The sequence below is a fragment of the Odocoileus virginianus genome, chromosome 16 (assembly GCF_023699985.2).
Source record: "Odocoileus virginianus isolate 20LAN1187 ecotype Illinois chromosome 16, Ovbor_1.2, whole genome shotgun sequence".
Classification (NCBI taxonomy): domain Eukaryota; kingdom Metazoa; phylum Chordata; class Mammalia; order Artiodactyla; family Cervidae; genus Odocoileus; species Odocoileus virginianus.
This window is the reverse complement of record NC_069689.1, coordinates 38,294,732-38,316,427: the sequence shown is the minus strand read 5'-3', so window position 1 is coordinate 38,316,427 and position 21,696 is coordinate 38,294,732. Positions and strand designations below refer to the sequence as shown.

The 21,696-nt window shown below is 31.9% G+C and overlaps 1 protein-coding gene across 4 annotated transcripts in view; it reads right to left on the bottom strand.

Moving 5' to 3' along the window:
- Positions 1–21,696, bottom strand: part of NOVA1 (NOVA alternative splicing regulator 1) — a 157,210-nt gene that overhangs the window by 3,400 nt on the left and 132,114 nt on the right. For 2 of the 4 annotated variants that reach the window (XM_070478069.1, XM_020884722.2), the window contains exon 4: positions 20,670–20,741. The exons of the other annotated variants lie outside the window; for them this stretch is intronic. In XM_070478069.1, the coding sequence (XP_070334170.1) occupies positions 20,670–20,741 (72 nt within the window). The remainder of the gene's footprint in view (positions 1–20,669; positions 20,742–21,696) is intronic. 4 annotated transcript variants of the gene reach the window in all.

The window sequence follows — 21,696 nt, the reverse complement described above, 5'->3', positions numbered from 1 at the left end:
CTCCAAAATCAAAACGCTGCTCATGATTCACCTACTTAGCTTCAAGAATATATTTGCTCTAAAACATATAAAAACAAAGAGCACTGGATTATAAACCAAAGTTAGTAAAGATAAAAGTAGGCAAGTTCTACCTTGAGTCCCTTTAAAACATTAATTTCATGTTCCTCGTAATTTTTGTGTTGTTCAATACCTTACTTCATGACTAATATTTTCAGTGATGAAGGGCAATATATTTAGGTAGTATTTTAGCTTTACAACTAAACTGATACCAACTTGTAACCTTAACAATAACTCAAAACAATTAGTAATATAAAAAAATTCAGTAGCTTTTAGGTAGGTTAGGGGCTATTTGAGAGCAGTATTACATCTATCTAAATTTGTAAAATGACTATTTTGATTAGGTAGATAATTCTCTTTTTGGCAGCAAAAGCTACATTTAAAAAAATAGACCTTACAACCATACTGCCAAAAATTAATTAAAAGTTACTGCAGTCACATGAATAGTCACAATGATTCACTGTGACCATACGAAGTACAGGCACTTTAGCTAATTTGAACCAAAACATCCAGCCACAAAACTCAGCATGTTTTAAATTATTTAATCATAATTGAGTACTATTATAAGATGTATAAAACCAGGATGGTATTTTCCATAACCCTTTCAATTAAAATATAGATATTAACATTTAAAATTATATTTTGGTAGCACAAAAATACATGACACTTTTTATGACTCACCAGGAGATAAAAAATTGTGACTGTTCTATCACAGACAAAGCACTGAAATAACTGCTTTCCTTGTCCCAGACATTTAAATGGGCAGAAATTTCAGCAAAAATTTAGTTGAGATACTTTATGAGATATCTCCTTAGTTAATTTTTAGCAAGTACTGCCATGCTGTCTTTAAAACACAGACTTGGGTAAGAATTAAAAAAAAAAATAGAGCCATGCATTTTTAGGAAGATAGCAAGCAGTGAAAGTATAAACTCAAATTCTAGAATGGGTTACCTCAAAAATGTATTTACACGTATTATATACACACACCCCACACAACTTTTCTTCCCATATATATAAATTAAAGTCACAGTAGAATTTTGTTTCATTACAATTTGTCTATATGTCATTTTACTTAAAAAAATTAAATTTTCTAGAAACAGTTCTTTGGAATGTCAAATATCTCTCTCTTGTTCCCCTGATTAAATTCATTCATGTTCAAGAACTCAACTGAGAGACAATTTTTTAAACAAGTCAATTGGTTTTTTGTTCTCAGACTTTCTGGTAGAAAATTATTTGTCTGAAATATTGGAATATATTAATGTAATACAATTAGAAAGTTAAACCATGAATACATCTTACACCACTTAAGATGAGTTAGAATCATCCTTATAGTTTATTCTGTGCACAGGAAATATTAAGAAAATTTACTTTTAAGGATTTACAAATCTGAATGGTAAATATGATTATATTTTATAAATCATGATTTCTTTTCAAAATTAGAAAAATTTTTGCAATAATATATTGTTGAAAACACATATACTGACAAACTGAGGTGTTTTAATGTAATCTTTTATAAGAAAAACATATTACTCAACTAAGACTTTCAAAAGTGCTATTTAAAAATTTAATATTACTATTGTTTTGCTCAATGTAATGACTGCCTTCATGATTATAACCCAGGAAGAGACTAATAGCACATGAAAGGTTAATGGAAGCTATCCTACAGGCTGTCAATAAAAAGTAATGGAACATATAATTTTATAACATCCACTCTAAAATAAGCTTCTATAAGTTGTGTGAAGATTTTGTTAATTTCTACTACACTGCACACCAGTTACTGCAGCTATAACTTTTTTTTTAACTCTAGGACTAATTGACTAGTTATGTCTTTCTAGAAGAATTGCAAATGTGTACACAATACTTACATTACTTATACAAGCATACTACCCATCCTTCCTTTTTAAATTTTTCCCTTTAATCATTTTTTCCTTTTAAATATTCAAAAATACTAAAATATTTTCCAGAAATAGTATGTGAACTTTTGATAAACATCTTCCAAAAATATATATTTTTGTAAATTGAAGAATTACACCACATCATTTATCTTTATTCTAAAGATGTCTTTATGTGGTAAGTACATTTTCTGGATTTTAGTTTAAATTATTAATGTTTGACAGCATAATCTTCAATAAATACTGTCAGCCATATTTGTTATTTTATTAAATACTGATGCAGCTTCCAAATTTTGCTGGTATAACTGATATAACTGATATTCATCTACATGTAACTAAAGGTGTGTATGAATAGAAGACAGTAGTGATTGCATATTAATATTTATAATGTAGCATTTATTAACTTTAGACAGTTATAATTTTGTTTACAATGAATGACTTTAGAAATAGAAAATTAAAGAAAATGTAGATGTAAGTTTTTATTAAACTCCAAATTTAATAAATGTAAATACTTAGTAGCCTAGCCAATGAATACGACCCAACTTTTATTTTTGACATAATGACATGAAAAACCTCTTACTCTACGTATTCTCTGAAAGATTAAAAAAATACATTCATATTTCTTTGCACATTTAATATTAATCCAAAATTGACAGACAGGAAAGAGACCCTCTGAAAGGTAGAAGTTGAGACAAAAAGAAAATATAATTTATTTGCATTTAATATAGTATCTCAGAGAGACTAGTGTTCTGTTTCCATTTTATGTGCCAGATTAGAGCCATAAAGAAGTGAACCACAAATGTGGAAGCTTGAAGATGGTGAGCAACTGGAAAATGGGTAAAGGATGAGAAAAGTAGTGCTGAGAATTATGTGAGATGGCCTACTTGCTTACTTCTTGGACACGGAAATACTGCCTTTACCTAAGGAAAATCTGTGTACTGACAGTGTTTACATCCCAAATGAGATGACAAATAGTTGATTTTAATTGTATCTATGACTTCATTTTCATTGATGCATTCTGTTAGCATACTGACATATACATTCTTATTTCTATAGAACTGAAAGAAAATAAAAGGTTGTATCTTAGCATACAATTATTTGGTGTAATAAGTATCAGCTATATCAGATATATTCCTGACATTTGCAAATCACTTTTCCCTTCAGAAATATGATCTATAGTTGCTACCATCCACCCAACCTTTTAGAGAAAGCTTATTAAGTGACCCACGCCCTGTGTTGGGAGCTAGAGATAAAGGATATAGGATGATACTGTTCCTGCCTTTATGGAACTCTCAAATCAGTTACAGAAAATAGATGGGTAAATGTATCAGTGCAGTCAAGTCCTAAAGTGTGGGTGCAAAAAGATATAAAGGGTACAAAGGAGACAGCATAACTGGAAGAAAAAGGGGTAAGAAAACCTTTGAGAGATGATCACATTTCATTTTAGTAGTATTAGTATCCTATTCTTTACTACAGACATTTCCTATCAGGTTGCTGTTATCTCTGTGTTGGAGAGAGTTCCTGTTCAGACCTAAACCCATCTTAGTATGATGATCTGCTTAAATAATGGTATTATTTTAAAAGAAAAAGAATTGTATTTAAATTTTCCTTGTTCCTAGATTATAACTGTTACATCAAAGAAACATGAGAAAACATTAACAATATAATTATACCAATTCCTTGTTTTAGAAAACAAGGAATAAAGCAACTGTTTCTTTATTTGCAACCACAAAAGAAGAACCTCTATTGGGAATGCTATGCAAAAGTTAAAAATACCAAATAGGTAGGCTTAAAATTGACATTTTTCTAATTAAAAATAAGCATTAAGAAAAACACATTTACTCCTTTGCCAAATAAGAACTCCAACTCATTATGGTCTTAAAAAAGAATGAGAGTGTCTGTAGGCATCATTCTTTATTAACATGGCAGGAAAATTACTGAATTATTTCATAAAGCCATACCTTAAAATAAATGCAAAAGAAGTTCAAGTATAGTTTAAGATAGTCTAATTAATGGTATGAACTATTCTATTTAGAGCTTCCATGTTTTACACTACATATGTACTGCTTTACTTTTTTAAAGCTATTCCTATCAATGGTGGTTACCTATTACCTCATTCAGTCAGTCAGCTGACATCTCTTATGACAAGAGACTCCACTTTGCCTTCAGGAAACATTCTCTCATTCTGAGTACATGTACTTTAGGTAAGGCTGACAACCTTCCAAATGCCTTTAGAAGTGGAAACATGACCTAAGCCTGCATATCACACTTCCCACACCTCTTAGCAATGTACTGATTTGGAATTGAGCACGTGACATAGGATGGTCCAATAAGAGCCTTAAGGATCTGCGAAATTGTTGGGATGGAAGTAACCGGGTGATCTAGTAGAACATAAGCTCGATATCACTAGTGCTATCTTGTCAATATATGGAAAGAGGAAGAGCTGACTGAAAATAAAGTTAACTTAGATAAAAGGGGATTTCAAGAGTGAAAAGAGAGAGAGGTTTCTGATAGCATTTTGGCATCTGAATCTAACCATGTCTAAAGCCAGCACGGAAGCAATATAAATCCCCACTTTTTTTTTTTTTTGGTAAGTCACTTTGAATTAGGTTTCACTAACTTGTAATCGATAAAATAGTATCTTTGAAAATGTGTTCTTGTTATATCATATAGTATTTGCCTTTCCAAAAGAAATACTAACATTTTATTGTATCTTTTGATGCTCTAAAAGTCAAGATGTCTTAACTCTGGTAAAGAGAAAGGAGTGTATTAACTAATATATCTTTTACTGAGATACACCCTGCATGATCTAACAGGATAAATCTCCTTCATTTGCCTAGGGTATTATCCCGTGGAGTACTGAGAGTTATTAGTTACACTTATTAGTGACCATTGAAGATGCATGTATCATTTGGGCAGATCCACACTGAACAGCCACGCACAGTAACTTGCAAAAAGTGTATTTTTCTTTTGATTATAGATTTTATATAAATAACTTTCTTTCTAAAAAGTACTGCTTTGACAAAAAACATATGACATAGCTAAAATAATGTCTTTTTTTTCCAAAAAGAATAAAAAAGCAGCTCTTCCAACTCTCTGCTAGTCTATTTAATCTACTTACTTTTGATAACCAAATTCAAGGCAGTACCATTTTTCATAAGCATGTCTCAGTATCTATCATAAAATACCATGCTGTCTTTTCTCATATATCCTAACCCCCCACCTACTGCCAACACCAGGTTTTAAACCTGGAAGCCATCTGTGCCTTCCCTTGTTCCCTAGATCTCTACATCCTGTTATGCACTGTTGATTTTTTTCCCCCTGTACGGTTCTTGCCAGTCCTACTGTTTAGCCTATCTAAAGTAATGTGTGGTATAATAAGAAGAATCTAGAATTGGTAGTTAGGACATATGGACCCTCACCCTGGCTCTGCTGTGTGACCTCTGTCAAATTACTTAGTTTTGTCATCGATAAAAATCAAAGACTGTAGGTGTTTTTATTTCAGCTTTATTAAAAAACTACTCAATAGCCTTCAGTGATTTCACTCAAGCTACCCACTAAATAATCCAGACCCCTCATGCAGACATTCCAAATTCTCCATATCTTGTCCCCAGGTTGTCTTGCCAGTTTAATTCTCTATGACTAGTATCCTTTGCTGAAGCCAAACTTTACCTGCTAGTTCTCTGTATTAGGCGTTTTTCTAGGTCTCTGCCTTTGTATATTCATTTGTTGCAAATGACTAAAATGTTACCTGTATTCCCCACACTGTTCTTCCCCTTAAGCTCATCTATTTTAACTTTGTGAAATCTTAGGTTTTCCAACAGCAGCTCAAATGCAATGAAAATAAATAGATTTATAGGTAAGAACTAAATAAACTATTTGAAAGATGGCCATGCAGCAGAGAGAAAGAGAAAGAGTGAGTGAGTGATGTGTGTGTGTGTGTGTGTGTGTGTGTGTAAAGTATGATACTGGATTCTTACAAAAAAAATAACTTTATCATCTCTAAAATCTAAAATTCAAATTATATTACAACCATACTGAAATCTCCAAAAGATAAATGTACAGATGTTTTAATCTTATAAAAATTATTGAAATCGGTAACATATTTGCTAGTAAAAAATCCAATAAAATTATAATTAAATATGCACTCTATGCCTTTTTCTTAATTTTTCATTTTCTTCCTATGTTATTTTGTAACTTCCTACTCATTAAGCTTGTGGCTAAGCTTTTTCAGCCATAAAAAAACGTTGTCAGGTTGGTTCTAAAAGACTAGAATACAAACATTTCAGTGTTTACTGGACTAAGTGATAAGCTGGATCAATTAATAAGATGACTCAGTAACAGTGTCTACTTCTACTGACTCATAACTGGTGTGATTACCTCCCTCATCGTGCCTTACTTCAGCAACTGCATTTTTACCTTAAAATAACTGACTTTTAAAAGCTTTGAGGAAACTGTACTTCCATTTTATATCTTCTTTCAAAGGGCCATACGTTACTTTCCCCTCTGGCTGTAAGATATGGCAGAGGATGACAGACAGTATACTTCTTTTTTGTGTATCTTTGAGATAAGACAGAAAATGAGTGATTATCACCAAAAAATTTCTTAAGGCAAATAAAGTTTAACTGAACAATTTTTTAAAATTTAATACATTTCTTTTGCTTTTTCCAGTGAAGCATTATTCCAAGTTGTTTCCCCCCCCCCCCCCCTTTTGGTGACTGCTGCATGTTTTAAAAATACATATTATATTTCAGAGAGGGAGATACTTAGGAATAAGAAAAACGGGAGAAATATATTCTTTATGGGTTAAGAAAGAAATAAAAAATAGCCCTTCAAACTGTGTCCGTTATGTTGTGGAGATAAGCACTCTAGATATATCAAAAAAGACTATTTACTAGAGGTCAAGTATGATGAAGAAAACATGAGGGTTGTGAATGATAAACTATTACAGAGCAGCTGATTATTTACAAATGAAAATAATTTGGGGTTTGTCTTCTTAGTGCTTACTAAACCAGATTTTACTAAATTGAGGTTAAATTTCTGGAAGTCTCATTTGCCATCACCATCCACGTGTCAAATTATTAAAAAGCTCTTTGAAACTATTATTTTCAAATCTTCTCTTTTTAGCTCAGCTATTTCAGGGTATATATAATAAGTTCAGAGTTCTTAATTTTGATTAGTGAAAAATATATTTGGGCTTTTAATGTGAAAACAAATATTTTCAACTTAATATTTTAGAGGTTGTAACAATCAACTAAAAAAAATGAAAAACAGCTATGAACATGAAAGTAGGGGCTGTGTTTACTGAAGCAGATGATGGAAAGGTGTGAAAAATAAAGACAGAATAAAAAATTCTATTTTGGATATATCAAGTTTGAAATGTGCCACCCATAAGAACGTGTCAAGTAGGTGACTGGCTGTGGGTTTGAGAGTTAACACAGCAATCATTATTTAAAGCCAGAGGAATGAATGGACAAGGTAATTGAGTGGAAGGTAAAAGTGAACAGATAATTCATTAAACAGTGGACAGCAAAGGATTGCGCAGGACAAGAAAACATTTAACATCTAAAATAATCAAAGATATTCAGCAGAACAGCAAAATTAATCACAAAAAAAGGCACACTAGATGAAAATAAGGGACAGGCTTAACTATCTTAATCGCTTTCTTTTAACCTCTTTTCTGTGGCAGTATATTTTGGAAATCACCTTATGTAACACATTACATTATAAAATGAGCATAATCTTTAACTTAGTTTCTCTCCTTCTGTGATCTATCTGGGAAATAATGCCAAACAGGGAAAATGTCATACACACAGAACAGTATAAGACACTATATGAAACTATAAAATAATGTGGAAAATATCTATGCACAATGTAAAAAATATATATAAATGTATATGTAGAATTTGAGTTAAAGAGTGTAAAATTATACACAGATAAAACTGAATAAATAATAGAGGCTGGGTTTCAGATGAGCATTTTTTCTTACCATATAAAAACTTCTCTTATTTAAAAAGTTTTTAAAAGCAGTCTAACAAAAGGAAATCGAAAAATTATCCCCAAATTAGGCTGCTGAATAAACAAGTCCTGCAAAAGCAGAACAAACAATTCATTTAAAATTAATTTAGTATATTTCCTATATTCATTGAACAATTATTTACTGACTCCTAGGTACTGTTCCTGGAGATACAGCATTAAACAGAAAGTGTAAGATCTCACTTTCATGAAGCTTCCAGACATGTGGCATAATAAATACTAATACGCATTTAAATGTGTATTATAAAATGAGTTGGCAGAAAAACAGATTTAGAAAATACCTAAAAATTTTTTTGTTTCTTTTTATTTTTTTTTGACCATGCTGCCTGGCATGTGGGATTTTTGTTCCCCAACTAGGGATTGAACCTGTGTCCTCTTCATTGGAGGCATGGAATTGTAAGTACTTGATCGCCAGGGAAGTCCCAGAAAATACTTGTAAAATTTTAAAACAAGAAAATGGAAAATCGTAGTTTTAAATAAGAATCATGTAATTATGCTAAATGCCCGTTTAGGAAAACCACTAAAGTTAATCTAGGAATATAAAGTCACTTAAAATTCTGAGTATGGGTTGATTCAATATTCTATAATGTAAGCAAACTAATCTGATAAGATATTATTGGAGATAAATGCTGAACTATGTTTAAAAACTGATCTCTATTTAAACTTAGGTACCTGAGGTAGCTAATTACTAAGAAAACTTTCACAATTTGGATTATTTTGCTTTTACAAAATTTTGATTAAGCCATTTTCACCATTAAAATTTAGTATTATTATTAATGATAGATTGATGTGCCATATTTTTAACATGATTTAAAATATTATTGAAATCAAATTACAGTTACTTGTAGGTATTTTATATTTACTAATCAAGCTAATTCAACATTTCTTATATTTTAATTTCACCAAGAGTTTTTCTGAAGGCAATATTTGCTTTTTAAAAAATAATAGGTGTCTGCATTTCAGTATCTTATTAGTAAAGGGACATTGATAACTATCACAAATGACTGTCATTGAGAAATGAAAATGTCTTGAATTATTCTCATTAATACTTGGAATATGAAAACACATACTGACTAATAAGTGAAAGCTACAGAAGAATGTCTGCAATTTAAATAAACATATTACTAATGATAGAACTAAATTCTTTTCCTATGTATGGACTGAAGTAATTCACTTCTAATATGTTAATGCAACACAAATAAAAATACTTTTATAACTCTTATTTGGCTAAAAGCCATTTAAAGTTAGTTAACAAAACAAACCATTTGCATTTTCAAAATTATTTTTAAAATGTAACTGAAGGACTGTATCACCTAATGGAAGGAAAAAAAATAGCTAAACCAAAGAATAAAATAAATTATGAGGTATTAGGTTCAGAAGATGAAAAATGTCAACTGGGATATTCCCAAATCAAAGATTAAAAAATTAGAAATAAAAATGAGAAAAATTTTTATCCACAGTGAACAGATTATCAAACTCTGGCAAAACTACTCTTATCTAAGAGAATATGCAAAAATATTCCTACTTCTAATCATTTTTGAAATAAAACTGAAATGTTGAAAATGTTGATAACTACCCAATTTTCCTATTTTGTGTATTTTCTATTTTATATGGCTTTAACTGAAAGACAAACAAGTCTGCTGAAGACTAGTGCACATTTTGGAGTAATGAAGCATTAAGTGCTTTGGTTATATAAAGGCACATATAATGCTCTGTCTTGAGAACACAGCATCTGCAAGAACCCCCAGATCTATGACTTTAAGGAGAATGCTGACGAAAACAACAAACCACCTCTACCTACTAGGTAGCAGTCCAGGAAAACACAGAATATTGCCTATCTGCCTCCTTAGCAGCTAATACTAGACAAGGCACTCTGTATTTTTATCAGTGTCCAAACCACATATAGGATGTAAAATAAGGTACATTTCACATTTCATTAACTCTTTTTCCCCTGGAGTGTACCATTTTCTTCAATCTGAAAACTGCAAAAGCCCTAGGCTTTCCATAAATACAAGTACATCTTCATATGAGATGAAACCTTTAGAAGGGACTTTGGAAGGTCACATAACCTGGTATTCACTGAAAAGATGTGTTATAATTCTAACCTGAAAATATTAACAGTGTGCTGCTTTCAGCAGAAATTCTTAACTTGCCCTCAGAAAGATCCCCTGATGTCCATCACTGGCTGTGAAGGACACATCATCCACAGCTCAGCACACTAATGAAGCTAGATGTTTGCAGTGGAAGGGGTATGGTTAGGAAGTGCTCATTTAGTCTTTTACCGTAATTTTTGGCAAAAATATTGCTAAATAATCTTTGAAAATAGCAACAATCTGCATATATAAAGATTTCCAAGGTTAGAAAACCTCTAACTGAATTTGGCAATAGTCAAAAAACTACTACAACTATCTGAAAAGACAATTATCCTTTGTATAATATTTCTTCATAGATTTAAATTGTAATTATTAGTAAACCTTTACTGTTCTCAATGATAAAACTAACACTTACCCTCAATTTCTATACAAGTATGTTTTTCTTTAATGTTTATCAAATAATATTTGAAGTGTTATTTCATAAAAAAGTCTCTGTAAAGGGAAAAGTGCTATGTAATACATAATTATATAATTATCATTTTCAATAAACTACTGTGCATTTTCATATGCTAAACGGTGTTACCCAAATAAGAGACTTCAGGAAGTGTTTTTCTAACTCTTCAAATATAGATGTATAATCTCATCCTAGATTTATTAAATAAGAATCTCTTGGTAATTTTGATGAGACTAGGATTGAGACCTTTTGCTATATTAACAAAGAATAAAGAAAAATATTACAAATATTACATAATAATTTAATTTGGCATAACTTTAACATATAAACTGCCATTTCCTTTGCCCCTTAAGTGTGTCTCTTCTATTCCTGAAGCCTCTCTTGTGACCCTTCTTGAAACTCCTCAAAAAGCATCCGACAACTAGGAAACTAAATGGCCAAGTAGTCCAAACACATCTAATATCAAAGACAGTCCAATCTTTCTCAATCTTTTGGAAAGTTCCCATTTTAGATTCCTTAAAACATTACATAACATTGTAACTGAAGCCGTTATTTTTTTCCATCTTGTTTTACTTTCCCTTAGTTGCCATTTTTATACCAAAGCAGAAATTTAAAAAGTTAATAATGTTCACATTCCTTGTCATCATCCTGATGATACACAAACGCCAGGTATTTCTTGACTATTAAAAAGAAGGCCATGTGTTTCTTGGCAACTTAATTTTCTTCAGTTAATATATTACGAACACTATCCTAGGCCAATTTATGTGGTTCTAATTCATTATTTTAGCTTTACCACATAATATTCTATAATACCGTATTTACTTAGCCACTTTCCTGCTAAAGGTCAGGTGGTTTTCCAAATTTTGCTACAATATACATCTTTGTCTCTATATTTCCATGTATTAGTGTATTAAATTTTACTGGATAGATGCTCAAAAGCTGTAATGATATAGCATTTCTTACATCAACACTGTATGAGAATGCTTATTTCCTATATCCTTAACCACTCTTTTAATTTATAAACACACACACATAGGCCCACACAGAGATTAATTTTTGTGTTCCTGATATATGTGTACTATACATATGCACAAAAAATTTTGTCTGGTGAAAAAATGTAATCTTGTGAATGCTGATTGAACTTTTCCTGATCCTTGGTAAGGTTAAACATGCTTTAATGTGTTTATTGGGCATTTCCATTCCTCTTCTATAAACTGCCTTTTCGTAATCTTGACCTATTTTTTCTCCTGGATTTTTATTTTATAGTATCAATCTAGGGGCTCTCTGTATAGTAATTAATTCATTGTCATATATGCTAAACATATATTTTCAAGGATATGTCACCTTTTGCTTGTTAACGGTGTATTCTACTATATAAAATATTTGTAAATTTGAATGTTTTAACCTATCCCTTTATGTCTCATACTTCTTTCTTGCTCTAGAAAGTCATCCTCAACTTTATTTCACACACCATAATTTCATCAAATAGTCTTACAGTTTCAATCTTGAATACATTAAGATCTATTTTTATATACTGGACAAGGTAGAGGTCAAAGTTATTTTCTTTCAGGTGGATAGTCAAGTATGCCAGTACCATTTATTAAATAAAACACCCTTTTCTAAAATAAATAAAATGACACTCAAACGTTACTCTGGACCAAGCAGAGTTCTAAATGCTTCTCATGCATCAAGAATCGTGACCACCCTGTAAAGCAGGCACTGTTATTATTCATTTTACAAACACACAGCACATGGTGAAGTTAAGGATGTTTTCTCAAGTCAGAATATTAGGAAGCAGCAAAGATTTAATTTGAAGCTAGAACTATGGCCTAAGAGTATGATTCTCTTAATTTCTAAATTATACTACCTTTCTTAATGAATGAGAGATTATAGTAAGTTCCCATATATAACTTAGGTCTATTTCTGACATCTCTGTTATATTTCATTGACCACTTATATTTGCTTGTGTTAATGCCAAATGTGTTTTATTATTAGAGTTTTATAGTAAGTTTTAATACTGAGTGAAAGACTTAATCTCATACACATTATTTTGGTAACTATTCAATTAATTGTCTCATGGTAAGTCTCAGGCATTTTTCATATGAATATTAAAATCATTTTGTGTTGTTTCACTTTCCCATAAAACCAGACAAAAAGGGAATAAAAGGGAAATTGCAACAGATTTACATTTTAATTTAAAAGAATTAATGTTTCTATGATATTAAATTTTCCCCTCCAAGGTTACTGTAAGTCTATTTATTTATTAAGGGAATGCTATTTATGTCTTTATATGGAAACTCCATGTTCTCCTAATGTGGATTCAGTGTTTTGGATCAATTTATTTCTAAGAATTCTTGGAGATTTTGATATGAATATGATACTCTATGTTGAGCCATAAGGAAATGCACTCAAATATCAGCAATTTTATATGGCTCATCCTAATAGCTATGAATACATAAAATCGAATGTGTATAATAAAGTCAGTAAGTTCATTTAAAAAGAATATTTGAACTCCACTATTTTTCTAGGATGTTATTAAACATATTTCTAAAGAATACTATCGTGACATCACATACAACACTGAAGGAAATAAAGCTTAATTTTTACATTTTGTTGGAGAATTATGACATATTTGAGGTAAGAGCTTGACTGGTTTCCTCTGCAAAACAAACAAAAGAATACTTTCAAACTGCTCCAAGTACTAGTGAAGTGAAAAAGTCATCTAAGAAGATGGCTATGTCCCTTTAACTTAATGTCTTTCAATCAATAGTATTCCTTTTTCTGGTGGCTTACATTTTTAGAGAACTTCTGTGCAAGATTTCATTTGAAGAAAGGATTTTCAAAAATAAAAAATGAGTTTTAAAAACCATACAGACTGTAAGCCTATTCTTCCAACTAATACTAGCCACTTAACAAATATTTATTGAGAATCTATTAATGTTCCAGGCTAGTGGCTCAGTGGAAAAGAACCCTCCTGCCAATGCAGAAGACCTGAGTTCAATCCCTGATGAGGAAGATACTCTGGAGGAGAAAATGGCAACCCACTCCAGTATTCTTGCCTGGACAATCTCATGGATAGAGGAGCTTGGTGGGATATAGTCCGTGGGGTCACAAAAGAGTTGGACATGACTTAGGAGCTAAGCAACAAATGCTTCTGATATATCAGAGAATAGAACAAAGACTACTGTTCTCATGTAACTTGATTTTCTAGGGCGGTGAGGCTGACAATACATCATTTTTTTTATATGATGATAAGCAAACAGCCAACTGATTGGAAAAGACCCTGATGCTAGGAAAAAAAGAGGGTGGCAGGGGATGAGATGGGTGCATTACTGACTCAATGGACATGAACTTGGGTAAACTCCAGGAGATAGTGAGGGACAGGGAGACCCTGTCATGCTGCAAACTACGGGGTTGCAAATTTAGCGACTGAACAACAGCAAGCAAAGCATGCTGTGTTCTGTGAGGCAAAAGAAAAAAAAAAAATACAGCAAGATAAAGGGAATCAGAAGTACTTGGAGAATGGGGAGGCCAGGTTGCAGTATCAAATTCGGTGACCTGATACATACATCTCAAAAGGGTATTGAGAGGTGAAATTTGAACAAAGACTTGATGACTATGAAGATGTTAGCCAAGTAGATCTCTTTGAGATTGGAGAATTTCATGTAGAGAGAGGCAAGAACTTGCCTAATGTCTGCAAGGCAACCCAGGCAGGTGGGTTTGCCAAGGGCAGAGTAAGGAGGCAACTGATATGAAATGAAGTCAAAGTGGTAATCTGGCAAGGATTTTACAAATTAATTTGATGTCATTTGGAGGATATTGGCTTTCGCTAAGTTCAATGGAAAACTATTGCAGGCATAAGCAGAGAAATTTTATAAGAAATAATTTGCTCAATGGAAAACAGATTTTGGGGTGCAAAGGTACAAAGTCTGGGAAATCCATATAGACACTACTGTAATAATTAAGGCTTGGACTAGGGTAGCAGTAGATGTAATGAGAAGAAGTCAACATGCTATACATATTTTAGTGATAGAATCAACACTGTTTCTTAAAGGAACTGGATTTGGGGTATGAAAGAAAGATGAGAATGAATACACGGTTTGAGATCTGAGAAAATGGTGCAAGAAATTGCTTCAATAGAGATTTAAGGTTTATAGATGGAGCAGGCTTGGGGTAGTTTGTGGACTTCTGAATTAAAGGTGTCCATTAGATATGCATGTGGAAATGCGGAGTGGAAACTTGGATATAGTCTGTAGTTTCGCTCTGATATGTGTATTAGAGATAAATGTGAACCCATGTTATGTGGGATCTGAATCTTTCACAATTTTAGAGGACATCTTTGTCCTCTACATTCAAAATTATAAACATAAAATTAGGTAGAGGGCCTTGTAATAAGCCTGTGCAGGCGAAGAATCTTAAGGTTTAAGCTTCATTGTATGCATGCTCAGTCACTTCAGTCATGTCCAACTCTTTGTGACCCTATGGACTGTACCCTGCCAGGCCCCTCTGTCCATGGAATTATCCAGGCAAGTACAGTGGAGTGGGTTTCCATGCCCTCCTCTAGGGGATATTCCCGATCCAGGGATCGAACCCGGGTCTCTTGTGTCTTCTGTATTGCAGGTGGGTTCTTTACCACCAAGCCACTGGGGTAGCCCTTAAACTTCATTAGTTCACAGTAAACCTGCTTCTCAATGAAAACGTAAATTTTGCATATGTCAGAACATAAAAGCCAAGGTGGTATATGAGGAGGAAGAAAAGTATACATCCAGAACGAGTTTCAAATATGAAGACCCACTTACTGCAACATTAAGAAGGATGATGGGAGGAACTAGCAAAGGATTTTGAGATGAAGCATAGGGCATGATACAAGAGGAAAAAAAAGATTGTGCAATAATATCCTGGAAGTCAAGTAATGAAAGTACATCAAGTAATCAAAGTACACCAAGAAAGTAAAACTGACAAATGATAACAAATACTGTTGATAGACCAAGTTCCATGCAGATTGAGGACAACTGAAATTAATCATGGGATCATCTCTGATGTCCTATGCAAACAGTTTTAGCAGAATTGTGGAGGCAAAAATCTGACAGGAATGGATTTAAGAAAAAAAATGAGAAGACAAAAAATTGGAAAACAGAGAGTAAACACTTTTGTGAGTCTTGCTACAAAGTAGTGTAAGAAATACAGCATTAGCTGGTGAGGGAAGTGAGATTAAAAGAAGTTTTGTTTTGTCTTTTAAGATGAGAGAAAAGACAGATGTATGTATGCTCATGGGAATGTTACAGAGGTAAAAAACTTGACAGATGAGAGAGATGGCACAATTGGTGAAGAGAGGACCTTGAGTAGAGAAAAAATAATGAGCCTTTAACTTGTAACTGAAATTACTTATTTTAAACAGAAGCAGGCAAAGTTTATCTATGGTAACAGATGAGAGGTAGAATACGTGGGTACAGGTGAAGCTGTGATTTTGTGAAAGTTTTCTTTCTTTTTTTTTCTTTAACAAACAGGTCATCATTCTTTATTAATTCTCCTTTAAATTTTAAGAACCTCAAGATTAAAGTTGCTAAATTGATTTCTGGGTCAAAAACAGGGTTTTTTTTTTGTTTTTTTTTTTTAACCTCAAGAAAGACAAGCCCACAGAGCTCTGCCAGCAATCAAAGTTTTCTTTTTATTGCTTTCATTTTTCTCAGTCAAGTAGGAAGTAAGGTGATGAGCCTGGAGTGAGGATAGAGCAAGAGACCTCGGGGTGGCACAGACAATTCTTATATGGCTTCACGATCTTACTCCCGTGGGGTTACGCCTTGCAGAGTTCCCTCCATTTAAGTGTGAGGAGAAACTGTGACCTGATTCTAACCCACAGAATATGGCAAGGGGATGGAATGTCACTACTCTGATTAAATTTCACTGTATGGTAAAAGAGAAAGTAATTCTTACGTTTAGGTTCAATAAGACTTCATGGTGCTAACATACAATGGGGAGAGATAGATGCTCCTGCTGTCTGTGAAACGCCAGCACAGTGGGTCCCGCAGCAGGAAACCTGGGTAGCCTCTAGACTCGGAGATCTTCCTCTTGTCAACAGTCAACAAGAAGTTGGGGTCCCCAGGCATACAGCTACAAAAAACTGAATGTTGTCATCAACCTACATGAACTTAAAATCAGATTAGTCTTCAGTCAGGCCTCCAGATGAAAATAAACCCTAGCTGATACTGTTGATTGCTGGCTTTTGACTCTTGAGCAGATGACTCAGCTAACAGTGCCTTTGACTTCTGATCCACTGAAAACTGAGGTGATAAATGTGTGCAGCTTAAGCCGATAAATTTGTGGCAGTCTGTTACACACAAAAAACTAATACAGGTGTTGAAATGAGACAAGAATTTACGAAACAGACATTCAGAGAGTAAAAAAGTGACTGGGCTTATGATTACCTGACAGAATTAGGGGGTCATTTGAGATCTGTGGTCATGAAACTGAAGTGGGGCCAGTGATTTTCATTTGTTTTTTCCTGTAACTACAGCAAGGGTTCTATATATGAGTTACCTACTTTCATTTGTTTTGTATATTGTGCTATTTAATTTCAAATTTCTTATTATATAAATATCTATAAAGCACATGCTTCTGAAAATATTCTTTTTACTTTTCTTGAAATGTGAGAAGAATCCCAGGAGAGCTAACAATCATGAACCTAAAACTAAGACTGGAATTTAATTTTTGGCACCGTTGATTGATTAACAAAACCATTCTGTTGAATCAAAGTGACTGAAAAATGTAGAAAGATAACTTATAATTGGTCAAATCCAACTGATTCTGTTTTTTATCTTTTTAAAGTTTAATCACATTGATCAAGACTTTAACTTTATTTCTATCCATATATTTGCTTCTTAAAGTTCCAAAGTGTCAAACTTGCACCGTGCAATATGCACAGACAAAAAAGTGTAGGTTGTAAAAATTAGCCCTAACTTTCTTTCTTAATAGGGAAATAATAGAAATCTGATTTACAAGTTAGACAACAAGTAACTTTGTACTCTCACTTGAGAAGAAAACAACTACAGAGCATCTAAAACTATCTTAAAAAGCTTACATACATGTTGATTATAGTATTTTAGTGTTGAAAATGCAGCAATATCAGTATCACAGAATCTTTCTTTAAAGATAAAACTTAGTTTAACTAAGCTGTTTTATGCTGTATTAGTTACCATTTTAAAGAATAATCTTATTTTCATCATTTGAAAGAAATTTCAGAAAAAATAAGTAAACAGCTTACACTTCTATGGTGAGTAGTACATTCTAGTGCCATTCTAAACATAATGAATTTATTATCTCAATTTCACAGAAGGGGAACCTGAGGTCCAATTTACTCAGCAAATAGCAGAACAAAGATTTGATCATAAGCAATTAGGCTCCAGTAAACTTTTAACCACCATTCTATAAGGCTTTTCATATGATAATCCTTCAGTTTTCCAGGGGAAATTATTACAGACTCATAACATTGTAGTCTGATCTGTGAAAACAGTCTGACTTGTGGAAATATGAAGGTAGGAAGGTAAAATTCAGTATGTATTGAAGCATCATAGTCATCTTTAAAAGAACAGAGAAGATTTTTAAACACCGAAACTACAGAAAAAACTTATTTTCAATGTACTTTTTGTGCTTTTTATTTTGGGGTTTTTTAAATATTAATAGTCTTTTATAGTTCCTTTTATTAGTTTGTAACACAAACCATTTAGTCTAAAGAAGACTCAATCACAACTCACTTAGCCATTATTGATGAAATAGCACAAACAGCTGTCTAAACTGCTTTATATTGGTTTATGAAAATTCACATGGAGAAAGTCTGCAGTGGTTTTTAACAGCAGAGGACATCAGATTAGCTATAAGACATAAACAATAATTTTAACATAAAACTACAGACATACCTGCTAAACTGCTGGATAAGGATAAAGTGAAAGTACCAGAAATGAAAGTCATATTATTATAGGCTTAAGAGTCTATTTTAAATCTGGAGAGTTTAAGATGATCACGTTAGAACCCATTTTTCTATCTTGGTTATTACTCTTATACATCTAAGTCAATTTTAGTGAAGCTGAATTAATTAGGACTATCCACAAGAAACAACTGTGAGCTATCTAAAGACTGAATGAACAACAAAAACCAAATTATCTTCTCTACTACAACATGAATAGAGTCTATTGGGAAATACTGTAGGGAACGAAATAATTACAGACTATTAATAACATAAAGATGGAAGAGAACTATAATTCCTTCAATGAATTTAAGGATTTTGTTTTGTTATTTTACATCTTGCCTCAAGTTATCCAGAAGGTATTATGCTTGTTTGTACAAGAATAGAAGAAAACAAAGTATAAATAAAATAATTTTACTAACTGATGACTGTGGACAGAGTATAAAAACACACATGACTTAATTTTACAAATTAGAAAAATATCCAGAGGTGGATCTGTTAACATATTTAGAGGGTAAAAATATTATATCAGTAAACCTTAAAAAAATTACCTTTTTAATAAATCATTTTATAAAAATCATGTTTCCATAAAATAAATACAAGAAAATACAAATCTAACTTTAAAGACAAAATTATTGTCGGTTTTTCTTTCTAGATCCAGAATTTTTTACTTTTTATGTTGAGAAAAATCATTTGTTTCTAATGAGCATTGTACTCATTTGTCTTGTCTTTATTTGGAAGAGAATGAAGCAGAAGAGGAACACTAAAAATATAAAGTCAATTGTTTTCACAATAGTTTTCTAATTCATATAATTAAAACTCATAAGAGAAAAAGTATGAGTGAAAATGTATATACACTTTTCCAACTTCATGCATCAATAATACAAGCTTGCTTCTCACTTCATGTAGCACCATTACCTTTAAAGAAAAGAGATGTGTTTCATCACTAGCGATGTGTACTTTTTAATCCAATTTACTGGGGCTAAAATGTGAGCATTATCAAGGATTTTTGTTTGAAGGGAAGACTACTGCATAAAATAAAAATCAAGCTCCTACTACAGAATAACATTCTAAATGTTAGTTTTCCCTCCAGTTATTCAAAAAATTTTCCTGAGGTTGCAAAAGTATTAGAATCAATAAATGAGCAAAATAATTCAGATAGGCTTATCTTAGATCATATGCAAAAGCCACACTTAATATATTTAGCAAATATAGCTCAAAGTTAATAATTAGTCAACTGCATGAAAAATATACTAAAAAGATAAGCTCATTTAATATTTAAGTAATTCCATAAGGCTTTATATTAGTAAAAATGTGGAAATATTAAAGAAAATTATATTTCTCACCTAAATGAAGCTCAATTCAGACAAAATGAAAATGTGTTTAATCATTTTAATAAATATATTTTCAACATTTCTCATGTTAAAGTACAGTAAGGCTCTGAATTACACATAATATTTTAGATGATTTCCTTAAATGTGCCAGAAATAACTACATTTTTGAAGAATGTCCTACAAATATTCAGTACCAAAACAATCATCAAGTCAAACTAAGATATATTTCTCATTGCAAAGTCTGCCACTCCAGCAAAGAAAATGTATTATTAAATTCTAAGAAAGTACCATTTCTTGAGTTATTAAACAGCATTAAAATGATCACAAACACCAATTTCCAGTTACTCTTAGATTGCTAGAAATGTTTTTCATCAAAAGTTTTAAACTGTTACACAGTAAGGCATATCTGAAATAAAAAACAAAGAAAAATGCATTCACATTTAAAGATATACCTTTGCTCAATAATTCATATTTATACATTCATTTTTTTACATATATGATATTCTTAATTTATATACCAGGAAGCCTAGGAAGAAACAATAAGGGAAATAATAAACACCAACTCAATAAATAACCCTCAGAGTTCCATAAAGTCAAAATTTTAGGGGGAAAATCCAAAATTCTAGTAGTCTATCATCTGAGTCTATTTTTGCTATCTAAAGCTAAAAATGCATATAAATTTTCAGGAATAACTGGTATTTCTTTCTCAGGTTATTTGGAATCTGATCATGGTGCACAAATGTGAATGAACGAATACATCCTTAACCCACCAGTATCTTTTTCTCCAGTGTGCAGGCAATCACCCGTGAAAAGTATGGTGTAGATGACAGGATGATACTGTACCTGATTAGCTCTGGAGGTGGTCATGGGATCAGATGGAGAGGACTTGGTGGTAGTTGGGGAAGATGGCAATGTCTGGGAATAAAGCAGTTCAGGAGCAAATCAACCTTTATAAGCCTTAAACTGATTATTTAAATAAAACAAAACAAAATAAAATGTAATATAACGAGAACAAAATCCTATGAACAAATTTTTCTCCTATTCATTTAAATTTAATGGAATTTAAGGTCAATTAAATAACTAATGCATGTAAATACGCATGCATAAGCATGTAAAAATAAATTCATGACTTGAAATCATGATGGTGACTGATAAAAATTCACATGAGTATTAAAGGTATCCTGACCATATTCATGAATAGTAGTCTCTTTTCTTTCCCTTTTGTTTTCTTGGGGGAAAAGAGATCTTAAACAAAAATTCAATAAATTTAATGAGTAAAACTGAAAGTCATTTTCCTATCAATGAATACAGTCGGGGATTGAAAGAAGTGGTGAAATGAAGTTTACTTTGGCATAAAAGTATCCACCTACTTAATATGTTGAACATCACCAACAAGTTGATTCCACATGAATTTAGGGTTCCATACTTAAAAGCAATTAAATTTGCAGTTCTGAGTTCTTAATATCACATTATCTTCTAAAACATTAATTTTTAATAAATTTAGAGCCCGTCTGAAAATGTAAACATTAACCTCATATTAATAAACAAGTAACTAACAGCATTTTAACAAATTGCTGTAATTTTTTTATTATTTGTGCTAAACACTAAAAATTTGTATAGATGAGGTGTATAATATTTTGTAGCATTATCAGCCTGTGTTGAAAATAAGCACAAAAATATTAGGAATCAAATTTATTGTTCATTTCATTTTTAAACACATATACATACTATATATAAAACTATATACAAAACACGTCACATGAGACCATAATATTCTTAAGGTATTTTTAAAACTTCTTATGTCTAATAGAGTAACCTAAAAGTGTATGTAAGATGTTTTTATCTTTTTAAAAAGGTATACTTTGACTTG